Source organism: Tursiops truncatus, chromosome 5 (assembly GCF_011762595.2).
Source record: "Tursiops truncatus isolate mTurTru1 chromosome 5, mTurTru1.mat.Y, whole genome shotgun sequence".
Classification (NCBI taxonomy): Eukaryota; Metazoa; Chordata; class Mammalia; order Artiodactyla; family Delphinidae; genus Tursiops; species Tursiops truncatus.
The window spans coordinates 29,710,081-29,732,972 of NC_047038.1; the positions used below are offsets into that span (position 1 = coordinate 29,710,081).

General features: G+C 37.9%; 1 protein-coding gene across 10 annotated transcripts in view; it reads left to right on the forward strand.

Moving 5' to 3' along the window:
- Positions 1-22,892, forward strand: part of ELOVL6 (ELOVL fatty acid elongase 6) — a 435,739-nt gene that overhangs the window by 359,296 nt on the left and 53,551 nt on the right. For 9 of the 10 annotated variants that reach the window (XM_073804980.1, XM_073804977.1, XM_073804979.1 and 6 more), the window contains one exon: positions 21,415-21,546. In XM_073804980.1, coding sequence (XP_073661081.1) covers positions 21,415-21,546 — 132 coding nt within the window. Of the gene's footprint in view, positions 1-1,516; positions 1,606-21,414; positions 21,547-22,892 lie in introns of all 10 variants that reach the window. The other variant, XM_033856777.2, reaches the window with a different exon arrangement.

The window sequence follows — 22,892 nt, forward strand, 5'->3', positions numbered from 1 at the left end:
ACGTTAAAAAGGTTTATTTTACCTTTGAGGCATGAATATAAAATTCATAACGTAAAATCTTGGTAATCACTCACATACTTACTGGATCTTCATAAGTGTGTTCCACGGGAACTTAGAACTTTACAAGTTCTGCCCTGTTGGTTGGGAAAATGGGTGAATGTTTTCTTAGTCCTGAAACTGACATTATTACATGCCGCTGGTTGACACAGGAGGGAGCATAATTTTATGCTAAGATCACGATAAGCACCAAAACCATGAGGAAATATTACAATTTGCTGCATTCCCTATACTCACAGATGGGTAGAGTGAAAGGGCAAAGAATTTTAGATTAATGTGTTTGTTAAATGCTCACATAAATGAGAATCTTGAGAAGCTTAGTGAGATGTAGGCTTACCTTCTCATCCTCAGAGTCCTAAAGCAGCTACAGTGCAATGTCCTGTCTCTGTTCTTAACGCAGAGTACAAGAGGTTGCCTGCCACTCTTCCTTTCTTTCAGTTTTCCTCTCTTGTCAAAGTCTTTGCTAGTTGTAATGCACTGATATTTTTTTTGTAAATATGATATTAGCCAGAAGTTTTTTATTTGATTGTAGGACATAATTGATTTTGATGTGCCTTACAGTTATGTTATCTTTGAGGCAGGGAATCAAAGAACCCGGAGGGATGGTGGTGGCTGAAGACAGGGAGCTCAGTAATCATGATGATCTTGACGTAGATCGAGCTCAAGTCTAAAAGTCTTGTAAGAGTCGTAGTGAAGTGCAGACTTTTAGGGTTACTTTTTGTTCTTAGTCTGTTCAGGCTGCTATAACAAAATACCACAGACTGAGTCGCTTAAGTAACAACGTTTTCTCACAATTCTGGAGTCTGGAAAGTCCAAGATCAAGACACCAGCAGATTCAGTGTGGGGAAAGGGCCTGCTCCCTAGAAGGTCGTGTTCTGTCTTTAACCTCTCACGGAGCTTTCTTTTATAAGGGCACTAATTCCATTCAGGAGATCTCTGCCCTCATGACCTAATCACCTCCCGCAGACCCCACCTCCTATCATACCACAATGGAGGTTAGGATTTCAACATGAATTGTAAAGGGTACAAGACATTCAGACCACAGGACTCTTCTAGATTCAGAAGATTAGGGAGGTGGGAATCTGCCGCCATAAGAAACACCACCTCCCTCCCTTTTTTGAGTCTGCCCTGCTCCCTCCCAACTCAGACTAGGATCTGACATTTTTTGTTTATGACTTTCATTTTAGCAGGTTTTTCTCAATCTCTAATTCTCACTCCCAATCTCTAGCTCTCTTTTCTCACTCAAATTAAAACTTATATTTTTATTTTTTAATTAAAAAAGTAATAAATATATCCTCTTTTAAAATATGTGTTGCATAGACACAAGTGGAAAATAAAACTTACCTGTAAATCAACCATCTCAATGTAACTTTTTAATAAAAAGTAAATAAAGAAAATTAACTTTTATCCACCCGTTTCTTTATATATATTAATATAGTTTTGGCCTTTCATTTCACAGGCAGAGAGATCTGAGTTCTGTAAGGATGTGAAGATATCTTTTGCGACATTAGAAAGGATGAACTAGGGAAATACAGAGTGTTTTAAAAAGTAAGTTTTTGGCCTTTAAAGAAACGGCTATACCTTATATTTGGAGTGTTATGATAACTTCCTAAAATTGGGATTAGGTTATAGTGTATATAGCGTTATTACTTGGTCGAAAATTTAAAACCTAACTGCAACTCACTTAAGCTCTGGAATAAAAGGCCTAATTTTTTTTTTTAATGGAAATAGTTGCTACAGTGTGTTTTGAAAGAAATTCGCTTAGTTCCTTTTTTAGTTTTAAAGTCATATTTTATTCATTTTATTTGCCTCTTTTTCTAAAGCTTTGATTTCCGCAGTACCATTGGGCTTTGCTTCTTATATGTATATTTAGAGAACTACACATTAAAAAGCCACTTGTGTCCTACATCCCCCTGCTGACTCAGGAAAAAAACGGAAAACGTATTTCCTTGTCCTTGTCAGGAATTATTATCCCTTTTCTTGCCACTTGGACCTAAAACCAGTTTGCCAGTGAAGCAGAATTAATGTGCTTGTAGAAAATCAAATTCTGTCTCTAGTTGGGAATAATCCTGTCAATTTTTGAAGAACCAGCTTTTGATTTTGTATATTCAGGTTTGGGTTTGCAGGAGGAAATCCCGAAAGAACACTACACATCTTCTTTATGAGAAAGACTAAATAAATTCATCTCTAGTGTCAAGCTACTTTAGATCTGTCTTAATTTAAGATTCAACCATGGTACCTCATAATCTTTGTCTACAGACTAACTTAATTCACAAAAGATCAGAAACTGAGAAGTTTGGGGATTTCTTAGGAACTCAGATTTACAATTATAATTACCCCCTAAATAAAATGTTGTTTGCTTATGCAAATTAATAAACTTTCTTTACCATAGTCTAGATACTTTTATGCTCATTCTTCCTGAATATTTATGACTATGCAAACATAGCTGTATTTATCAATAGATGAAAACTTACTGAAAGAAGCAGAATTATTGTTCAGATATACACTTAGAGATACATGCTCAAAGGATATCTCAGTATACTGAAATTTCCAAAGGCAAAATTAGCAGAACCCGGTCATTGTAAACACAGAAGACAGTTCTTGCCCGTGTTATTTTTCTCTGCCTTTTCTCTGCCTAGCTTTTTCCAGAGGGGTTCACTCCCTTACCATAAGTCTTTTGCTCAAATTCACCTTCCCAGTGTGTCTGCCCTGGCCACCTTATTTAAATTGTGGTCTGTCCCTCACTTCCCGCCTTATTTTCCCCTCACACTGCTTTACCATCTCTTCTTTCCATCGTATGTATAATCTTGTAACATATCTTATTACTTATTTTCTTATTTATTGTCTGTCTGCAGATGTGTAACCTCCATGAGTACAGGCTTTTTTGTCTGTTTTGTTCATTGATGTATTCCCAGAGCCTAGAACTGTGCTTGGCACACAGTAGGTGCTTGATTAGTACTTCTTGAATGAATAATCAGGAGTTCCAAATGGAGTCGGAAAAGAATATGGAAAATTTCTCTTTCTGTGAGGTTATTTGTGCTGTCAAAATGTACAACTTTTCTTCCTTGGAGAAGCTATTAAGACCAGACATAAGATACGTTTTCAGTGAACATATGCCATATAAACTTCAGTGAATATATGACATAAATTGTTAATTCAGTCAATTTATCCCCCTAAAATTCATCAAATTAATGTGAAAAAAAAGGAGTCATCATATTGGTGTCATTTAGGTAAAACCTCTGCTTTTTTTTTTTTTTTTTTTTTTGTGGTACGCGGGCCTCTCACTGTTGTGGCCTCTCCCGTTGCGGAGCACAGGCTCCGGACACGCAGGCTCAGCGGCCATGGCATACGGGCCCGGCCACTCCGCGGCATGTGGGATCTTCCCGGACCGGGGCACGAACCCGCGTCCCCTGCATCGGCAGGCGGACTCTCAACCACTGCGCCACCAGGGAAGCCCAAACCTCTGGTCTTTTGCTTTATCATATGCAGTTACGGATAAGAATTCTTGATCACAGTGCCCACCCATGTACCGTCAGGCAAGGCTGTTTTGCCCATGGTCATATGCATGCCGCGTCTTTAATGAGAATATTATAGACTGATAGACCTCACATTGGACCTACTCAAAGAGTTTGTAGGTGGGAGAAAGATTTAACTCTAAAAATAGAGATTAGATTTTGGCATCACATGCCACTCTTGAGGTGAAAAATCTTATTGGAGCTACTTTGTACTGAGAACTGCTAGTCCAGTCTCTGCCCCTCGACTGTTCTGATGAGTGGAATTCTAGCCCAGCTGCTCACTTCCCTGCCCCAAGCAGCCAGTAGGAGTCAAATGAGGCAGATACTGATGAGAAAAGGAGCCTCTCAAAGCCCTTTCATAATTTCAGTCCTTTGTGACGTACGGGTAGACTCCCTTGGGTGCTCCCTTTTTGTATAAAGCTCTAAGGGAAGTTATGGGCGAAAGGCAGGACTAGAAGTTGAAAACCAATTACCTAGGATCATCAGCTTTTGCTGACCCGAAGCAGAAGATGCACCAGAGGTCAAATAGCTGATAGATATTTGCTCATGATCAGCCAGGTTCACCCAATGCCAGGTGTGTAGAATTGAGGGACGATTCTTGGCCACTAACTGGTTTGGAATAATCAGATTGTGCCGTATCTGTATCCTGCGGTTATCCTTTGAATGTCTGCTGACATCCAAGAAATGATGCCAGTTTTACAAATCTGGGTTAGATCAGAACTTCACCTCACGGCCAGGTTTGCTTTCGCCTCTCACCACCAAGGCAGAAGCAACCTCACAATACAGCATTGTTATATCCACCCGTGAGGCTGCATGGCCAACTGATCTCAGCTCAGACTTGCTGCAATCAACATTTTTTATTGTGAAAATACTGTAAGTTGTACAAAGAATGAGCATTGTACAATATTAATATCCTAACATTCCATGGGCCTTTTAACTGCAGTGTAAATCAGCCAAATGGTCAAATTCAACTCTTTTCTTTACTGGTAGCCTAGTAATTAAATGACTATAAAAGGATCTGCTTTTTCTTCCTACTATAAATAGGTCAGAAAAAAAAAGCATATCTTCCATAACATTTACAAGTTTTTCTTTTAGAAATATCTAATTTACCGCACCACCCCCTCTAGTTGCAGGCATCTGAAATAAAGCAAACTTTCCTTTCCACCTAAAAAAAAAAAAGAAAAAGAAAAACCTAATTTAGAAGGTTTATTTATAGCCGCTTTTAATTGTTATTATTTCTAAACATACTTTTAGTTGGGCCAGTACTTTTCAGCTCAGTTCAAGAGTGACCTGTGTGTACCATCTAAGAAACTTATGTCCTGTGTCCTGTCTAGGACTTTTTGTAAGAATAGTGTTCAGATCATTGTTTCACAATGTTACCGCTCTTCATACTCAAGCTGAGATATCTAAATGATGTGTTTTCATAAAAGCTCTTGTATATTACAAACTTGGATAGTGCAGTTTTGCTTATTTATCATTTTCAAGGTACTCACAAAAGGCTAATATCAAATTCACAGATGTTCTGGTATGTATACCTTTAAAATGACTAAACAGGACTTGAAATGCTTTTGGCCATAGAGACTCAACCAGCCTGATTTTTGGCGTTTGAGTCTGTTATAACATATATATTTTTTAAGAAGATGTTGGGGGTAGGAGTTTATTAATTTATTTTGGCTGTGTTGGGTCTTCGTTTCTGTGCGAGGGCTTTCTCCAGTTGTGGCAAGCGGGGGCCGCTCTTCATCGCGGTGCGCGGGCCACTCACTATGGCGGCCTCTCTTGTTGCGGAGCACAGGCTCCAGACGCGCAGGCTCAGTAGTTGTGGCTCACGGGCCTAGCTGCTCCACGGCATGTGGGATCTTCCCAGACCAGGGCTCGAACCTGTGTCCCCTGCATCCCTGCATTGGCATTCTCAACCACTGCGCCACCAGGGAAGCCCCAAACATCTATTTTTTTCCCCCCGATAATAAGCAATTGTATTAGGTACCATGTATTGAGGACTTACAGTGTGTCAGATGCTGCCAGGTACAGTATTTTGATGATTTACAACAAGCCTGAGAAGGCAGTGTTACTTTCCCAGTTTTTTTGATGAGGATACTGAGGCAGATAAGATGTACAGTATTTTACTCAAGATCACAGAGCCAATATGATGACTTACAGCCAGGATTGAAATCCAGGTCTTTGTGACTCCAGTAGATATGATGGTGACTACACTGGTATCTTCCAATAAGACATGTGCAGAAGTATATGGAATAAAATTTGTGTAATCTTATATAATCATGCAACCACCACCAAAATGCTTGGTGTGTTGGTTAGCATTTTGTACTTTTAAAGTTTTAAACATTTTTAAACATTTATTATATAAAATTTTCATCTTTTGTTATTAAACTAGTAGAAAAAGGTATTCAGTACATAAAAGTAAATTGGAGAAAAAAAGCATGCATAATCCTGCCACCCAGTAATAACCACTGTAAAATTGGAGTGAGGGGTATTTCTTCTTCCAAGATGTAATTATACCACATTCTGCTTTTTTTTTTTTAAAGATTGTGGATTAGATCTCATTCCCTCTCTTCCTTTTTTTTTAAAGGGAGGTTGCAATTTTAATTAATTTATTTATTGTTTATTTATGGCTGTGTTGGGTCTTCGTTTCTGTGCGAGGGCTTTCTCTAGTTGTGGCAAGCAGGGGCCACTCTTCATCACGGTGCGCGGCCCACTCACTATGGCGGCCTCTCTTGTTGCGGAGCACAGGCTCCAGACGCGCAGGCTCAGTAGTTGTGGCTCACGGGCCTAGCTGCTCCACGGCATGTGGGATCTTCCCAGACCAGGGCTCGAACCCGTGTCCCCTGCATTGGCAGGCAGATTCTCAACCACTGCGCCATCAGGGAAGCCCCCACATTCTGCTTTTATCTTCCATAGTTATTAAAGTCATATACACTTTATGTAACTCTAAATTTATATAACTCTTTATGTGTAATAGTATTTTGAGTGGACATACCATAGCATATCCCTGACTCTTAGAGATCTAGTTACTTTTTCACTGTTGCACTGTAGAGATTATCTTTCCTTTACCATATTAAAGATTGTTTGCCTCAAACAGACTCCTTGAAGTAGAATTGCAGGATTAAAAGCTATGGATCTTTTAGAATTCTTGATAAATTGTTTTTTCAAGAGCTATATTACTTTACCTTCTGGCCAGCAAAACAGATGAGTTTCTGCATCCTCACCTGAATCAGGCATTATCACTTCCCTCATTGCCAGTTGATAGCATTAAATAGTATCTTAGAGCTTTCTTGGTTTATGTAATAATCCTGATCAAAATTAATATGATTTATTTATCATCAAAATAGTATGATGTTGTTGGCATTATTTTGCTTTCAGATTAAGCCTGGCCTTTCAGAGTCGGTCTGGAAATGTATCGGTAAATAACAAGATTCTATTGATTGCAGGTGAGGGTACAGTCATCGGGTGGAAAGTGATGCTATCACAGTGCCGCTCTCACTTTGTCTGTTCTGTCTTTGCTTATTTTATGCAGACAATTACATAGAGAAAGCAATATGTGGGTCTCTGGGCAGCAAGAAGTAAAGAAATTCGATGATGCTTCCCCAGTATTTCTGAGCAGGTACTTGTTACAATATACTACTCCCGGAGCAGCCTGCCTCAGTAGAAACAGAACCATATTTCCAAAGAGAGGTTTAAAAAACGATAGTAGAATTGAAACTAACTTGTAGGATTCTTTCAGCTCTTGAGGTAAACAAAACTATAATAAAATATAATTTTTACCATTTAGATTTAGAATCAAGTGAGTTTGAAGCGTAGATTCATAGATGACTTCAGCATTGGTTATCTTCTTTAGTCTCCCACTAATATATATATATATATATATATATTTTTTTTTTTCCTTAAAGTATTTCCAAAATGCAACATCTTTAAAATAGCCAATATATTATTCATCCACTCACATGTCAGGAGCCCACTTTAGGCCAGCATTGTAGTATAAGGCCTTGGGTGTAAAAAACTGAGTAAGACACAGTTCCTAGCTTTCAGGATTACAAACCTGTGAATTTATGTGTGAAATATGAAGAGTTAAGTGCTATAATAGGTAGGCAAAAGGTGTATAGAAAGCACAGAGGTGATGAAGGAAAGGTTAAATCCAGTTGACCTAGAAGCAGTCAGGGAATATCTTCACAAAGATCAACAAAATGACAAGGATGGGTTGGAAGGGCGTTCAAAGTGGTGAGAATGGCGTGTGTAAAGAAAGACAAGGTGGGCAAGGGGTGTGATGTCTTTTGAAAATCACAGTATGGCCGTAGCATAGGATGTTCCAGGAGAAGTTATAAGACATGATTTCAGAGTAGTCAGAGGTAAGATCATTTGAATCATGTGAAAGCATTTAGACATAGTTTGGGAGACAATGGTCAAATCTGTTAAAATTCTCTAGAGCCTATAATCTACATTAATGACGTTCCTGTTCAAATAAACAAGGAGGTTGGAAAATATAAAGTACTTGCCTTTGTATGATTTAATGCCTACATTTTCTTAGATGTAGTCTTGTACACCTGTCCTCAATAATTTTTCAATACTAGATTCTACGAGCTGAAAGCACAGGAATACGGCAAGTCCTTTTGTACAGCTAGAAGGACACAGTAAATCAGTCTAAGTAGGAAGATACAAAGGCAGAAGACTGTGTACTATGTCAAAGATTGCAAAGAAATCACATGGAAGATTGTGTAATATGCCAAAGTATGCCCAGCCATTAAGTGACCCAGGGAATATGCCTGTCAGTATACAAAAAGAGTAGGCAAGCATCAGACTGGAAAAGGAGTCAGCTTCTAGCATGCAGTGGCTTTTTGAGATGTGTTCTCCGGAGACTTTGACCACTTAAGCAAGGGCACTGCTTTTTAGTTTATCTTCTTCAATTTATTTCTCTCTGTTAAAATCAATAGCCTTATGAATATGACTTAAAGGAATACTTTCTTGAAGAATCAATAGATTTCAACAGTAAGTGATTATTTATGTTTGTGAATGTCAGAAAGACTGATGGGGAGCTGGGAAAGGTGATGATACACTATTGCTGAAGGAACCAACTGGGAAGGTATAACATTCTGGATAAGAACCCAGTGTAGCGATTAAGGGCACAGGGCTGACACTTGGCTGCCTGGGTTTAACTCCCAGCACTATCACTGAAAATCTCTGGGTTCTGTACAGGTATTTAACCTTGTTCTTTAGTTTCTTGGTCTGGAAAATGGGCATGATCACGGGTTCTCTGAAATGTAAATGAGACATTGTATATAACAAGTCCTCGAAACACTAAGAACAGTGCCTGGAATGCAATAAGTTCTCAGTTAAACAAGTTATTATTACTTTGACCAAATTGAAAAGCATTCTATTTTAGTGTCCTGGAGCAGTGCACAAATGTGCACTCCAAGCCAGTGTTAACTTTGTGTCTATCATGGAGCAGTAAATTCATGTACTAGAGATCTACTGTGGATACTCAGTAAAACTTTTAAATGTTGTTGTGGCATGTAGGCATGTAGGCATCTAGAATTTCTCAGATTGGCTCAAAAATGCTTTAGACTGAAGGATACATCTTGAATAAACACTTGTCACATCTTTTTTTTTTTTTTTTACTTTTTTATGGGGAGTGGGACAGGCGGGACCTTTATGTGTAAACATAGCTAAGTAAAGAATATTCTTTATCCCAAATCTTGTTGCTTAGTAAGTTGGTCTTGACAAATAAGAAAAGAGAATAGTGAAAGCAAAGGCTGAGGTTTACAGAGTGATGGCTGTCTATTAACACAGTGTGTGCATGCCACCGTGAATACTCTCAAGGACACAGTCCCTCTTAATGCCAAAGGGAATGCCCTTGGGAATATGGGAAGACACATTAACCTTCCGGCTTTCAAAGAAACCATGAGTCAGATACACACCCTTCTCCTTAAGCATTTTTACTTCCTTCTGAAACTGTCTGGTTGAAGGAAAGGGTGCTCTGGGCATTGCTATTTTAAGAATCTCTTTTCTCAGAACCCATGCTTGATAAATCCCTGCCGTACCTTAGACATGTCTCAGGATTCACCTGCCATGCAAGTGAAGAAGAAATCATTCTTGTCTCACAACCTAGTAGTAAAGAGAAACTTTAGAAATGAAACAAATTCACTTTCTGGAGAAATGGGATTTGTGCTCTTCGTTTCTGTGTGTGTTTGATAGACCTTGAGATTTTTCTATTAAACATTTTCCCCAAGAGGAATTTTTATCATATCATTTTTAGCTTCGATCCTGTAATTGAAGGGGGGAAAAGAAAAAAAAAAAAAAGCAAAGTGAAAGTCTCTGTGGGAAATGATGAACACAGATATAAAGATTAAAAGCTCCTAAACCAGTGTTGGCCACCCTGGCAGGTTCTATTCTGGTTCCCCATGTAGAAACTGATGACACACACATAGTAGAGAGCAGCTTCCTGTTCAACTCATTCAGCTTGGTACACAATCATCAGAGGATCAGTGTCTCCCAACATGGCAGAAATGCAGGATACCAAAGGCCTGAGGGTGACTAATAAAAATAATCAAATAATTTGTTCTAAGGTTTAGAAAACGGTGCAACTGATTTTGTTCATTACAATTGGCATCCTTTAGCATATGGTAGCACCTACTTGTATAGTTCTGAGATTTACAAAGTAGAGTTTAAAAAGTTTGTGTCACAGAAACCTTTATTGTTGTCAAATTGTCATACTTTGATGATTTAGAAGAGACTGGCTAAGAACATGTAAGATCAGTATTAGAGGTGTAAGTCCCGGTAGTCTAATGTATTTTTACAACGTTTCCCCATCCAGGGCTAGGAAAGCGTTGGCAACCATGGAATTCTTATACTCAGGGGGTGAATGGAAATAACTGGAATTCTGCTTCAAAAGGGGGCTGTATTGGCAGTGACTATTCTTCATTCCAGGTTATTCGTTTCTGTTGCCTGGAGAGATATTATAAAATGCAATTCTGGGTGATCTTCTTGGCAAGGGTAGCATCACAACAGGTATACAGTTTGTAAGAATTGATCACTCCAGGCCTCACAGGGCAGCTGGACCATGATTCCATTGTAGACAGAAATGAACCTAATTCTAGAATAATGAAGGGAAATATTGCTCGAAATTGGTCGTTTTGTCTTATTTTCAATTTTAAATAGAACTGCTGATTTGAAACCAGGCGTTTATTTACTCTGTGCTTGGAATTGGTTTGAAGCAATTCAGCCTGAGCGTATGTGAAACAAAAGTGATGTCATTCTAAGCCATGAACATGTTTTTCGAAGCTGTATCACATTTCAACACACACTCTTTGAGTTTTCCGATTTCTCTTTTCTTTATCTCTTTCTTTATATTTCTCTTGTCCAGGGTTTCTCAACCTTGGCACTGTTGACATTTGGGGTGATTAATTCTTTGTTGCGAAGAGCTGTCCTGTGCAGCATCCAGGCCCTCTACATACTTGATGCCAGTAGCCAGTCCTCCTGCAGTTGTGCAAATGTCTCCAGACATTGCCTTATATCCTCTGGGGGGGGAAAATCATCACCCCCTCTGAGGACCACTGGGGTAGATGGAAAGAAAAGAGGTCTGCAGATTGAGCCCTGAGAGCCCTGCAAACTTTAAAGCCTGGGGAGATGAAGAGGGAGCCAGCAAAGGAGAATGAAAAAAGAGCAGATGGTGGAGTTGGAGAAGAAATAAGAGAATACAGTGTCCCAGAAACCAAGTGAAGAAACTGTCACAGAAAAGGGGGAGTTACCGTCTGTGTCAAATGCTGCTGTTCATTAGACCACTTGAGATGAAGCCTCCTTCTTTAGGGATTCAACATAAGAGTGATAAAGTAAAGAACAAATGGATTGCTGCAAATAGGAAAATGTACTTGATGGAGCCTGTAGCATATTATTTTAAGATTGAAATACAGAGGATGGTCACAAGTCAAATAATCTTTGTTGTTGAAAATAGTATAAAATGGCGCTTTAGAACCTGTGACAGTCGGGATCAATTGAATACATGCTAATAATTTCTAACATATCATATATTTCAGTGGAAATCCTAAGCTTTGGTGCCTAGTCCATTGGAAGGTAGTATATGATAAGTCATATGTTACTAATACGAGTTCAGGTATTGACATTTGTAAATTTATATATTTATGAGTGGCTTCCGGACAATCCACAACAGTGTGCCTCTCAGCCCCTTGAATTCTAAAATGCTTTCTTGAGTTGGAGAGAAGAGACTGCTTTCGGATCTAGCAAACCAAAATTAAAGGATGGAGGTTTGCCATCTGTAGGGGATTCCTATGTCACAATAGAAAAAGGGCTTTAGACCTTCCTATTATTCAGGGTGATCCATGTGGTGGGTTGAATAATAGTCTCTCTAAGATGTCCCTGTCTTAATCCCTGGAATTTGTATGTTACCTTACAGAGCAAAAGAGACTTTGCAGATATGAGTAGGGTAAGGACTTTGAGATGAGGAGATTATTCTGGAATATCTGGACAGGCCCAAAAAAAGGCAAGGAAACAGATTTCCCCCAGAGGCTCCAGAAGGAATGCAGCCCTGGGAACACCTTGATTTTAACCCCACAAGACTCATGTCAGACTTCTGACCTTCAGAACTATAAGATAATACATTCATGTTGTTTTAAGCCACGAAATTTGGGAATTTGTTTCTGCAACAGTGGAAAAGTAATACAATCCAATTCATAAGGCAAGTTTTCCTCATTACCAACCTTCTCAAAGTTAGTGCCTATAGGCCTTATTTATGTCACTGAATGAGAGTTCAGATTTTGAAGTAGCAGTGTGAATACCCTAATCAAAATCTTGCCGTATTATTACTTTCAAGAGTTTGCTTGGATAATTAGGTGATATCTATCTCATGGGTGAAAAAATGTCTGCCATTTTTACTACCTTGCTAATATGCCATTGCTTCTTCTTGTCATTGCTAGTTTTTACTCAGGTGTCATTTGTTATGTAAATTTGATTTGGTGACAAAAAAGTGTCCATGAGTTACACCATGAAATAATCTTCACCATTGCTGAGCTGCTTTCTCCCTAATCCAGAAATAGTGTTTGGGACATATTTTCTCATCGCTTCCCCAATACCCTTTCAAAATTTATATCCAGGAGAAAGTTAGTGCAATGGTATATCTAATCACCCAATAGTTAACATGAAAACAGGTAATTTTTTCCTTGATAGTATTTTCCAGCTTCTTTAAAGTTGTCTGAAGCAATGAATGTCAACTAAAACTCTTTATAAATAGAAGGAGGTAGTTAACAGAACAGAAATGGATCATCTTTCAGTTCAAACAGTTTGCCCTTGAGTATAGAGAAAGTGCTCTCAGATTTGGGTATGTTTATGCTTATTTATATAGTTATCTGTGCAGCTGTCATTTTGATTTAAATCTGGGAACATTTTATGTCTGAATTGGATTTAATCTTGTAAACCCGAAATCCTGTTTCCATTCCATTGTGAATAATCATATGCTTTTTATAGTGTTTCTTCACTTCTGGTTTTAGTCTCCAGCTCTCAGATAAATCTATTATCTACAGAACATTCGGGCTTCTGCAGGATAAAGACAAACAGAAAACAGATGTTTATATTTGACTCGGTTTTAGTTTTATATTTTTGACATTTTATATTAATTTTATATTTCTATGGTCAGCAGGCCGTTCGAGTGGATGACAAGATTTTTTTTTAAGCTTGCAGCCTTGACACAAGCCCATAATTATATGTTGTACAACTTCTGGCCCAAGAAAATTTCATATTCAGGGGAAAAAAATCACTAATACCTCATTTATGTTATATAGTAGATTTTAAGGCTGTAAGAGATAAAATTTAATCTGGTGACAGGGGTGTCACTCAACTGCTCTTATTTAATAGAAGCCATTTCAGAATTCTAGTATGCTTTCTGTATTATCTTTATTATTATATTTAAAAGTCATCAACAAGTGATCATTTCTTCATTGGAAATTCAGATGAAAGCTTTCTGTTTCTTAGAACAAAGGGTGTTTCTTTAAGGGCATTAGCACAATGAAACTGAATTGCTGATGAAAGTACTTTCTGGATTCTCTTTCTGCATGTTGCCTCTCCTGTTCAGAGCATACTGGTTTGTTTGTTTGTCTTTTTTATGGCCGCTAGAGTTAATGTTTTACCATGACTAGTATCAGTAGCTGATGTATTATATAAGACAGTTATGTGAAAATTGTAGCTTGAAGTGACAGTCATTCCCAAAGAATCAGGATGAGAATATTGAGAGCAATACTCTCAAACAAAACAGAAGCTAGAAATTATTTTGTCAATGCAGGGCTCATTTTAAGTTTGCTTTGCGGTGGGAGGAGATTTGTCTAATTAAGACCACTGATACATTTTTGGCTAAATTTTTATTCAGAGATTGTGGCAAGCTTTACTCTTTTTAAGGAGATTAGAAACCTCTGTCAAAGAATTCTTTCTTTCTTTGATTTACTATCCTCAGAAATCTTTGATTCTAACTTTGGCATTGATTCTTCCTGATCCGTTAGGTTAAACCATGTCTTCCAAAACAAAAATATTCTTGTACCTCTCTAGGATGCAGTACTTCAGGATTAAAGCTGACCTTTAGGTGACAATTCAGGACACAGCTTGACTGACATAATGCCATGATTAGCCTAGCCATTTTCTAAACTTTTTTCGGAACAGGAGAATATTCATTCTTAAATAAAACTTTAAAGAAGGTCCCATCTGATAATTCCTGGGAAGAGCAGCAATTCATTAAAGAAGATCCTTCAGTTCATACATGTGCTTCAGTAACTCCTGCGGCTACAGATGCTGACAGTGTAAGTTGTAAGGAATATGCCAGAATGTTTTGACTTAGAGTAGTAGAGTCAAACTTCAGCCACATCTGCCCGCTGGAATAGAAGTCATTAATGCCAAATTTCTCTGTGAGCATATCTTTTTTTTATTCTGCCCTCTCCCATCTCTAAGACTTTCAATGCTCTCCACGGCTTAAACCAGCATTCTCCATCGCTCTCTTTGTGGAATCACTATCAGTCATTCTTCCCCCTTCTTCTTGCATCCAAGTCACATAATGTTATATGCATGAGCGAATCTATTCTTTTTTTATTTTTAAAGCAGGAGGAAAGAAAAAATTAAGCCACGAATTTCAGTATGTACTTTAATTATTAGTGGTAACAAATTACTGGCCACCTACCTTACAACCTATGGCAACCTTGAGCTAAGATGCAGTCCTAACTCTGCTGCAGTTTTCAGAACTCCACACCCTGTGACTTTCCCCTACACTTCCAACCTTGCCTTCCCCACTCCAAAGCATCTGCCTGATCTGATACACTCCTGGCTTAGCTCAGGCCTAACACCACTGCTTCTTCCCAGCCAAGATCACTTGCCGCTGTCCAGCCATCCAAAGCCTAAAGGGTCCACATCAAAGCACCAACACACATATTTTTCCTGTCTTTCTAACCAGATTAGTAGAGGCAGAATTTTCTCCTTCATAGGGATTTTTTTTTCCCATTCAATGGCATACTAAGCCCACTGCAAATGAAAAACATCATTAAATTTTGGATGGATGGATGGATGGATGTCAGCATTTTTCATCAACAACTGAAAGTATCTAGGGAAACAAAGGTAATTAATTGGTATCTGGCCAATTTAAGTATTAGAGAGATGGCATTTTTTATGGAGCTGTGTGTGTGTATATGTGTGTGTTTTTTTACACATTTTGAAAGTATTTTCTCCCCAAAGATCTTATTTCCAGTTGTAAAAAGAAAGTCAACAAGAAAACAGAATTTATCAAGATATTTTTTAAGTGGCAAGGGGAAAAAAAGATATGTTGACAGGAAAGATACAAGCAACATTCTACAACCGGTCTGTCCTAAGAGGAGTGTACTTTCCTAGAAAGGATATGTAGCCATGTCATTAAATCCATTGTATTAATGTGACTACTTTGATTGTGACCTACTTTGGCAATAGAAAGACTGAATTACAAAAGAATGGTTTTCTCACCTTAAACAAAGAGAATCTGTGATCTTTAAATTAGCATCTAGGGGAAAGCAGGATGAGAAGCAGAGGCGTTTGTAACTCAAAGAAGCTCAGAAATCACACATCATTTGCTGGGTCAAACATAACAGATTAGAATAACACCCTTTTCTTTAGTCATGGCTTGTCTTGCAATTATAAAGTCACCATTCATTTGTATTAATTATGGACATATTCCACTATTCACAAAACTATTCTTTGTCAGAATTTCTGGGCACAGAGTTAATTCCCAGTTATAATTTACTTATGAATAAAAACTGCTGAAAATTTTCCACTATTTTTAATATAGAAAAATGCCTCTATGAACTCTTGGTGGAATTCTCAAGAAAGTGACACAGTCCAGCCCTGGCTAGAGCTCCAGGAGCACAACTTCGGGATCCCTCACCAGAAAACCTTCCTTTATATCCTTATCAAATTTTAACCACCATACACATCCACTGAGTATCTTGTTGGCAAAAAGCAGTGTATTTCCTTCAGTCTCTGGGTCTTGTTGACCTCAAACAAATAGATGACCAGATATTTCTCCAGCAAAGATGGGTTTATTGGGGATCAGCAGAGAATTGCAATTTGGGGTCTACAACCATGGCAAGCCACGTGCAAGTCACCACAGAGGAAGGAAAGGAGAAAGGCTCTTATAGAGGGGAAAGGGAAGTGGGGAGGGCAGTAGTAAACAGAGTCCATGGCTTTTCATTGGCTGAGTTGTTGCCATGAGAGAAGAGGAGTCTTCTTCCTGTTGGGCTCTGCTGTGGTCGGGGGCAGGAGAGCGCCCCCTTCTGGTCTCCTGACGCTATTTAATTGAGGTTTCTGTTCATTGGTTTTTACAGTCTGCAATTCATATGTGTCCTATAACTACTTTCAGAACCTTGAATTATTTTCTGACTTGAATCAGCAACGGAACTAAAGGAGAAACCTTAAAAGAGATGTGGCCTTACTGAGTAACATACTTTCTCAGCTTCACTCTTCACACATAGAAAGGTGGAAACTTTCTATGTACCAGGTAGATCAGCCAAAATAGATGCTTTTAGGTCTCCTTTTCTTTTCTTTCCTTTTCTCCCTCACAGCTTAATTTTCCCTTTCACAACTCCTTGTTTCTCACACATACACAGTAGCTGTAAAAACAAGGTCACTGACATAAAGGAGCTCAGGTCATCTCCCCAAGGTGCTCATTAGCAATTATCCTATGTGAAATGCTACCCACATGAAAGTTTTGCCATTCTCAGATAAACTTGTCTGAGTTCCAAAGGAGTGCAGGTCACCTGGCAGAGATCTTGATGTGAGCATTAAGGGACTCTAGTTACTAGGTACTGGTTTCAGTGGAATCCCAGGAGTTGGGGGAAAAAAAAAACATTTGAATATATACATACCCTTTAAGAAGTGTTGTGAGGCAGAACAATAAATACAAATCATAAGCAGCTACTCAGAATAGGTCAGAATAGAAAAAGCATCTAGGAATGTTTTGGAACGAAGTACCATGATAAAGAAATCCAGCTCTTTAAGGATAAAGGATAAACCATTGTTTTGATTAATTGTGGAGTAATTATTATTCACATTCACTAATTATTTCATTATTCTCATTGATGACAGAAGTAAAAGGGAAAAAAGCGTAAATACAAGCATGACAAGCTCAAAGCATATCAGTATTTCATTTGCGTGATCCTTATTTGGTTGGTTACTTCGTAATTACAGCTACAGAATCACCTCCTGAAAAGTATTAAGTACCTACAGTTAAAGGTTGTGCTATATGATTGTGCATTTAAGACTTCCTAAACAAGAGCCCATACCATCTAGAAATTGCTAATTATCTGATAATAAAACAATGTAGTGTTACCATTATACCCAGCTATGGAGGCCTGTCACAATATGAAGTATGATTGGATTACTGTTGAAGCTTTAGGGAAGTCATCTATCCACATTAAATAGTAAGTGGGCCAGCGGCAAGTCATTATTCATTTGACTATAACTGAACCTTTACCAAAGAGATACCAGAATGGAAAGATAGTTTAAATCGCCCATTTGCCTAAAGAAAAATTTTCTTCTAAGTAAAATGGAAAAAGCATAACATTCATCTATAAATGATAAATTTTGGTTACTCCATTGAAGAGGTAAGAGTTAATGCTTCCTTAGATGACTCCCTCTTTTAGAAGAAGCCTAAGCTTAGTTCTAAATTAACCCAAAGCATTATTTACCTTTTTTTATTTTTTGTGCATTTACTTACTCTTAATACAATTTTAAAAGGTTACACTCCATTTACAGTTATTACAAAACACTGGCTATATTCCCCGTGTTGTAGAATACAACCTTGTAGCCTATCTTATACCTAATAGTTTGTTCCTTCTGCTCTCTCACATCTTCATTGCCCCTCCCCTTCCTCTCCCCACTGGTAACCACTAGTTTGTTCTCTATATCTGTGATTCTGCTTCTTTTCTGTTATATTCATTACTTTGTTGTATTTTTTAGATTCCATATATAAGTGATACCATACAGTGTTAGTCTTTCTTATATGACTCCTTTCACTTAGCATACTGCCTTCCAAGTCCATCTACTGTTGCCAAAGCATTATTTAAATTTCACCATAGTGGAAGATTTATATAAGATACGATAAGTCACTTATTTTTATTATAGCACTTATAATTAAACAAGTATCAGTTCCTATTATTGACTGCCTGTGACCCAGATGTAACCTAGACAATTGATTTATGTTTACCTACCTGCTTGATCACGGCCATTACAATTTTTGGTAGTTTTGACCAATATGCAATATGTGGCCATGTGACCCTGAGCAACCAATGTCATCAGCACCCGCCCCGCATTTCCTCTTCTGTAGAACAAGGAAATTTGTCCCTCGCAATTCTCAAATTCTGCATGTTTATGTTGATTGACTTGTTTGTCCTAGCTGTGTGGAATTGAAGATTCTTAAAGAGATCTTTAGAAAACATGCAACCAAGAATGGTCCTCGCCAGGAAGCTAGTAGTCCATTAGGGCTAATTCTCATTCTAGAACTGAAGAAATTTGAGGAAGAAATACAGAGAGAAGATTTTTATTCTTTTGCTGGTTCTTCAAGGCACATTATTTTTCCCTTAGGCTAGAATGATGGGATCATATGGACAGTCACTTAACTTAGTTCATAACTGTAAGTAATGGAATTAATCTAACTATAACCAAACTTGGAATTAGATTGACTAATTTTAAGAAAGAACGATAAATAATTGTAAGGAAGAGTTTTCAGTGGTATATATAGTGAATTTGTTATGCAGGAGGTGAGGAGGGTTGTGATCAAAGTGTTCCACGCCCAGAAAATATGACAGTTGAACCAAACCTGTAGAGACTTCTCTTCATCTTTTCACAGTTAAACATTGTGCCGCAAAGTTGCACAATAACCTTGCAAGTCAGGAGGAGGGTTTAAGGAATTCTTATAACTTAGCAGACACACCCTTCTTTCCTCCAAAAGTTTACCACAGGCGAGCAGGGAGATCTGAGGCTGCTTAACCTCTAAGCCAGGTTCCTAAGCTATAACATGGAGATAATGTTTTACCTACATTAAGGATGATTAGGAGGATTAAATAACAAAGGTTTTTAGCACTATCTCTACCCACAGGAATCACTCCCTAAATCATAATACCATGATTATTGTCACTTATCATTACCTTTATAATTTAGAAAAGAATATATACTTTTCCATATTACTATTATCTACATTAACTTCTTAAATTTTGTTTTTCTTGAGTGAGTCCTTGCTTATATGCATGTAAATGCAGTGATTCTGACATTTAAAGTAATGCCATACACTTGCAAACTTCAAAGAAGTAAAGCAATAAATATAGTTATGGCCAAAAATACTCTCTTCTTGAAATGTTCAATAGTTACAGTTTCCATAAAATCGTCTCATTTCCACTTCTCTTTGAAATATAGAAATAGTCTCTTTCTTTCTGGAGGAAGAAAATGGATGGTATGTTTCTTTCTGAATATTTTATTCTTTAGTTATTAAGACATTACTGGGAAAGCACAACTGTTCATTTACTCAGTTAGTGTTCACTGAGCCCCCATGTGCCTAGGTGCATAGATATTTTCCCCATTAGAAAATTTGATATGACAAGATCGTGATCATTCAACAGGTGTTTATTAAGCACTTACTGTGTGCCAGGTCTTGTGTTTCCAAGAGTTTGCGACACTCGGTGGAAGTGATTTATTTGACACTATTTACCAGTTGATTTCGGGAATCACTGCTTTATTTGGTGGGGTTCACCAGGTAGGTCACTTGCACTCACTGGAGGAGGAGTGATGCTTCTGTAAATAATAAGATCGCTCATGAGTCAGCAATACACGGTAGTGGTTAGGGGAAAAAATATGAAGCCTTTTACAAGTAATGCTCTTCAGTTAATGCATTTTGCTTTTTGTATTATATCTTGTATCTTATTTTTCAGCCCTTTCCATTTTAACCTGAGTGAGGAATACCCATTTTAAAAGAAACATTGCTTTATCATATCGGAAGATATACTCAGATGTTTCAGTTATTTACACAGCCTCTGTTACTTTCTGTTGAATCAAAGTCTACAAAAGCTTTGTGTTGTTTGTTCTTTATCAATACTATTGTTCACTTCTCCTTGGTACGATAATAAACCAGCAGGACATGCAGATTTTATTTAGTTAGACCTTCCTGACTGAAACTCCCACCTAAATCTGACTAACAAAAAGAGAAAAGGACTCATGGGCCCCTGTGTTCCATTATCTTTTTTGTTAGTCTTGTGTTGTCTCTCCATTCTTAATATTGCTTGAGTTCTGTGTGTTCCCCAGAGTATTTTAACGCAAATCCAAGACATATAATTTCACCCATAAATATTAACTGATAAGAGCTTTTAAGACTATGACTGATAACTTTCTGATTTTATTAAAGATTTTTTTTAAACAATTGGTTTGTTCAAATATGGATCCAAAGAAGTTCTGCCTGTTACCTGTGATTGTTATGTCTCTCAAGTCACTTTTAATCTAGAACAGTCCCAGATTTTGATTTCTTACCACTGACATTTTGAAGAAATCAGCTGTCCTACAGAATGTCCAAAGTTTGGCTTTATCCCCTATCTTTCCTATAAGCAGGTAGTAAAATCAGATATTTGATGAGATTCAAGCTCAAGGTTTTAGGCCACTGTACTGTAGGTGGTTCTGTGTTCTTCCTATTGCATTGTATGATGTCTGACAGGCCTATTATTGATGATAATACTGAAATTTAATACCTGCCTCCCTTGGTGGAGAAGATGTCAGGAATCCATCTTGGGGGGGCTTTAAGTCATGTAGCTTAATTGTAGTGTTTCAAATCATCAAGTATTTCTCCAAAATCATTTTTTAGTATCATTAGCCTTTTAGGAAGATGACATTTTAAAAGACCTTCTTGTCCTAGGACACAACTCTGTCACCTAATATTTTATTTGCAATAAAAAGAATTCCTTTTTTAAAATTCATCTATCTAAATGGTCCAACAAACTCTGAAAAATAATTCTCTCAGTGAAAAGGTTTCTTTTTTACCTCAGTGCTATGTTGTTGAAATGTTTATAGTTATAGAGCCCAAAAAGAAAATCTATCCTGATATGGGTTGGTTAATCCAGATGACCTAATTTGTCAGGAGAGGATTCAACAGCCGCCATGTTGCCAAATGGATAAACATTCTCTCTTCAGTGAAGGGGGCACATTCCCAAGAATGTTTTTGGTGCTTAGCAAGAGGAGAGTGGTATAAAAGTTGATGAACAATGAATAAATATAGAATTCTAATGGATAAAAATAATTGCTTAAAGATCTTTATTTCATAAGATTTTGGTTTTCTGTTTGTTCATAGGAAGAAATCTTTCCTGTTTTCTGCTCTGTATGCTGCCTTTATCTTCGGTGGTCGGCACCTAATGAACAAACGGGCGAAGTTTGAACTGAGGAAGCCATTAGTGCTCTGGTCTCTGACCCTTGCAGTCTTCAGGTAGGTTTCTTTGTTTGTTTTTTTTCATTTTCCAAATAAAATCCATCCATTTCATCAGACTCCGCTGAAAGAAGCAACAATCGAACATTTTATCATACATCTCATATTTTTGATTATTAAGGGTGTAAAATAAACCCATGTCCAGAGGGAAAGCCTTCATTGCAACCAAACTTACCACATTGTACTCAGGCTCTAATTTTGAGAGCTCTCAGGCCATCTCCTTTCTTGTCCAAACTGTTCATGCAGTAATTCAGTTTATGTCCTAGGACTAGAAGCAGAGCATCAACTCCATTATTTTTGTCATATAAGTATAGATGAAGGGCTAAATGGAAAGCCACAGCAGTAAACTGTGGAAGTGTATGGTAGAGTAGGGTTCCAATGTGGTGGGCATGCTGCTACTGACTAGTACTTAATCAAAAATGGCTTTCAGGCATGTGACCAGACACCGGACACCTGTCTGTGTTAGCATCACTAGACCAGAGAATGTTTTTGTTCCGCATCCCCCAAAGTATCCTCCACCCTCACTGCCTGAACTGCCTCGCAGGCACAGGCTTATGCAGCCAAGTCTTACTTTGCACTGGCTAAAACTCATCATAGAGGCTGTCAGAACCAGGCCTGGTCTCTCCAGGGACATCTGCCAGCCAACATCCAGACCCACACCTGGAAGCCTGAAGGAACATTCGTAGTTTTGTAATATTTGGCAATCATAAGACGAATTAGCACACAGCTGGTGTCCAAACAGGTGCCAGAATTTACCTTCAGTGCTAACAAAGGCACCTGTTCTATTTGTGTTTTGCTTGTCAAAACCAGCAAGTTGATAACTAGGCTTGGGGTGTAGGGGGGCAGGTATGGATAGATATGCTACAGAATAAAAACCTATTCATTTTAATATTTAGGAGCATTTCTACTTTTTTCATATTACATATTAACTGTTCTACTGCTAAGGAGAAATAGATGGTATCATCAAAAGCCTCTCATTAGTCACTTGAGGCTTATTAAAGATGATCAGGCAGGAGGAGGATTTTTGCAAACTGATGATCTGTACGTCTCCATTAGGTTGGCTCCCTGCAACTGAAATACTCCTTTGCTTGCTACCACCGCATGCACTCTTTATTTCGGTGCGTTTTGTAGGGTGCAACATTTGAGGTACTTGTGATTTGACTCTGTCACTAAAGACTCCTTCCATTTCAATATGTATCAGGTTGGAATTCTCTAATACAAAGCAGCATTTTCATTTTTATTTACATTGAAGGTTCACAGTATGCCTCACCTAAAGTATTTTGATATTTGAGGAAAAAATTGTTAATGATGCCTTTCAGCATTTTACAGATCTTTCAACATCCCTT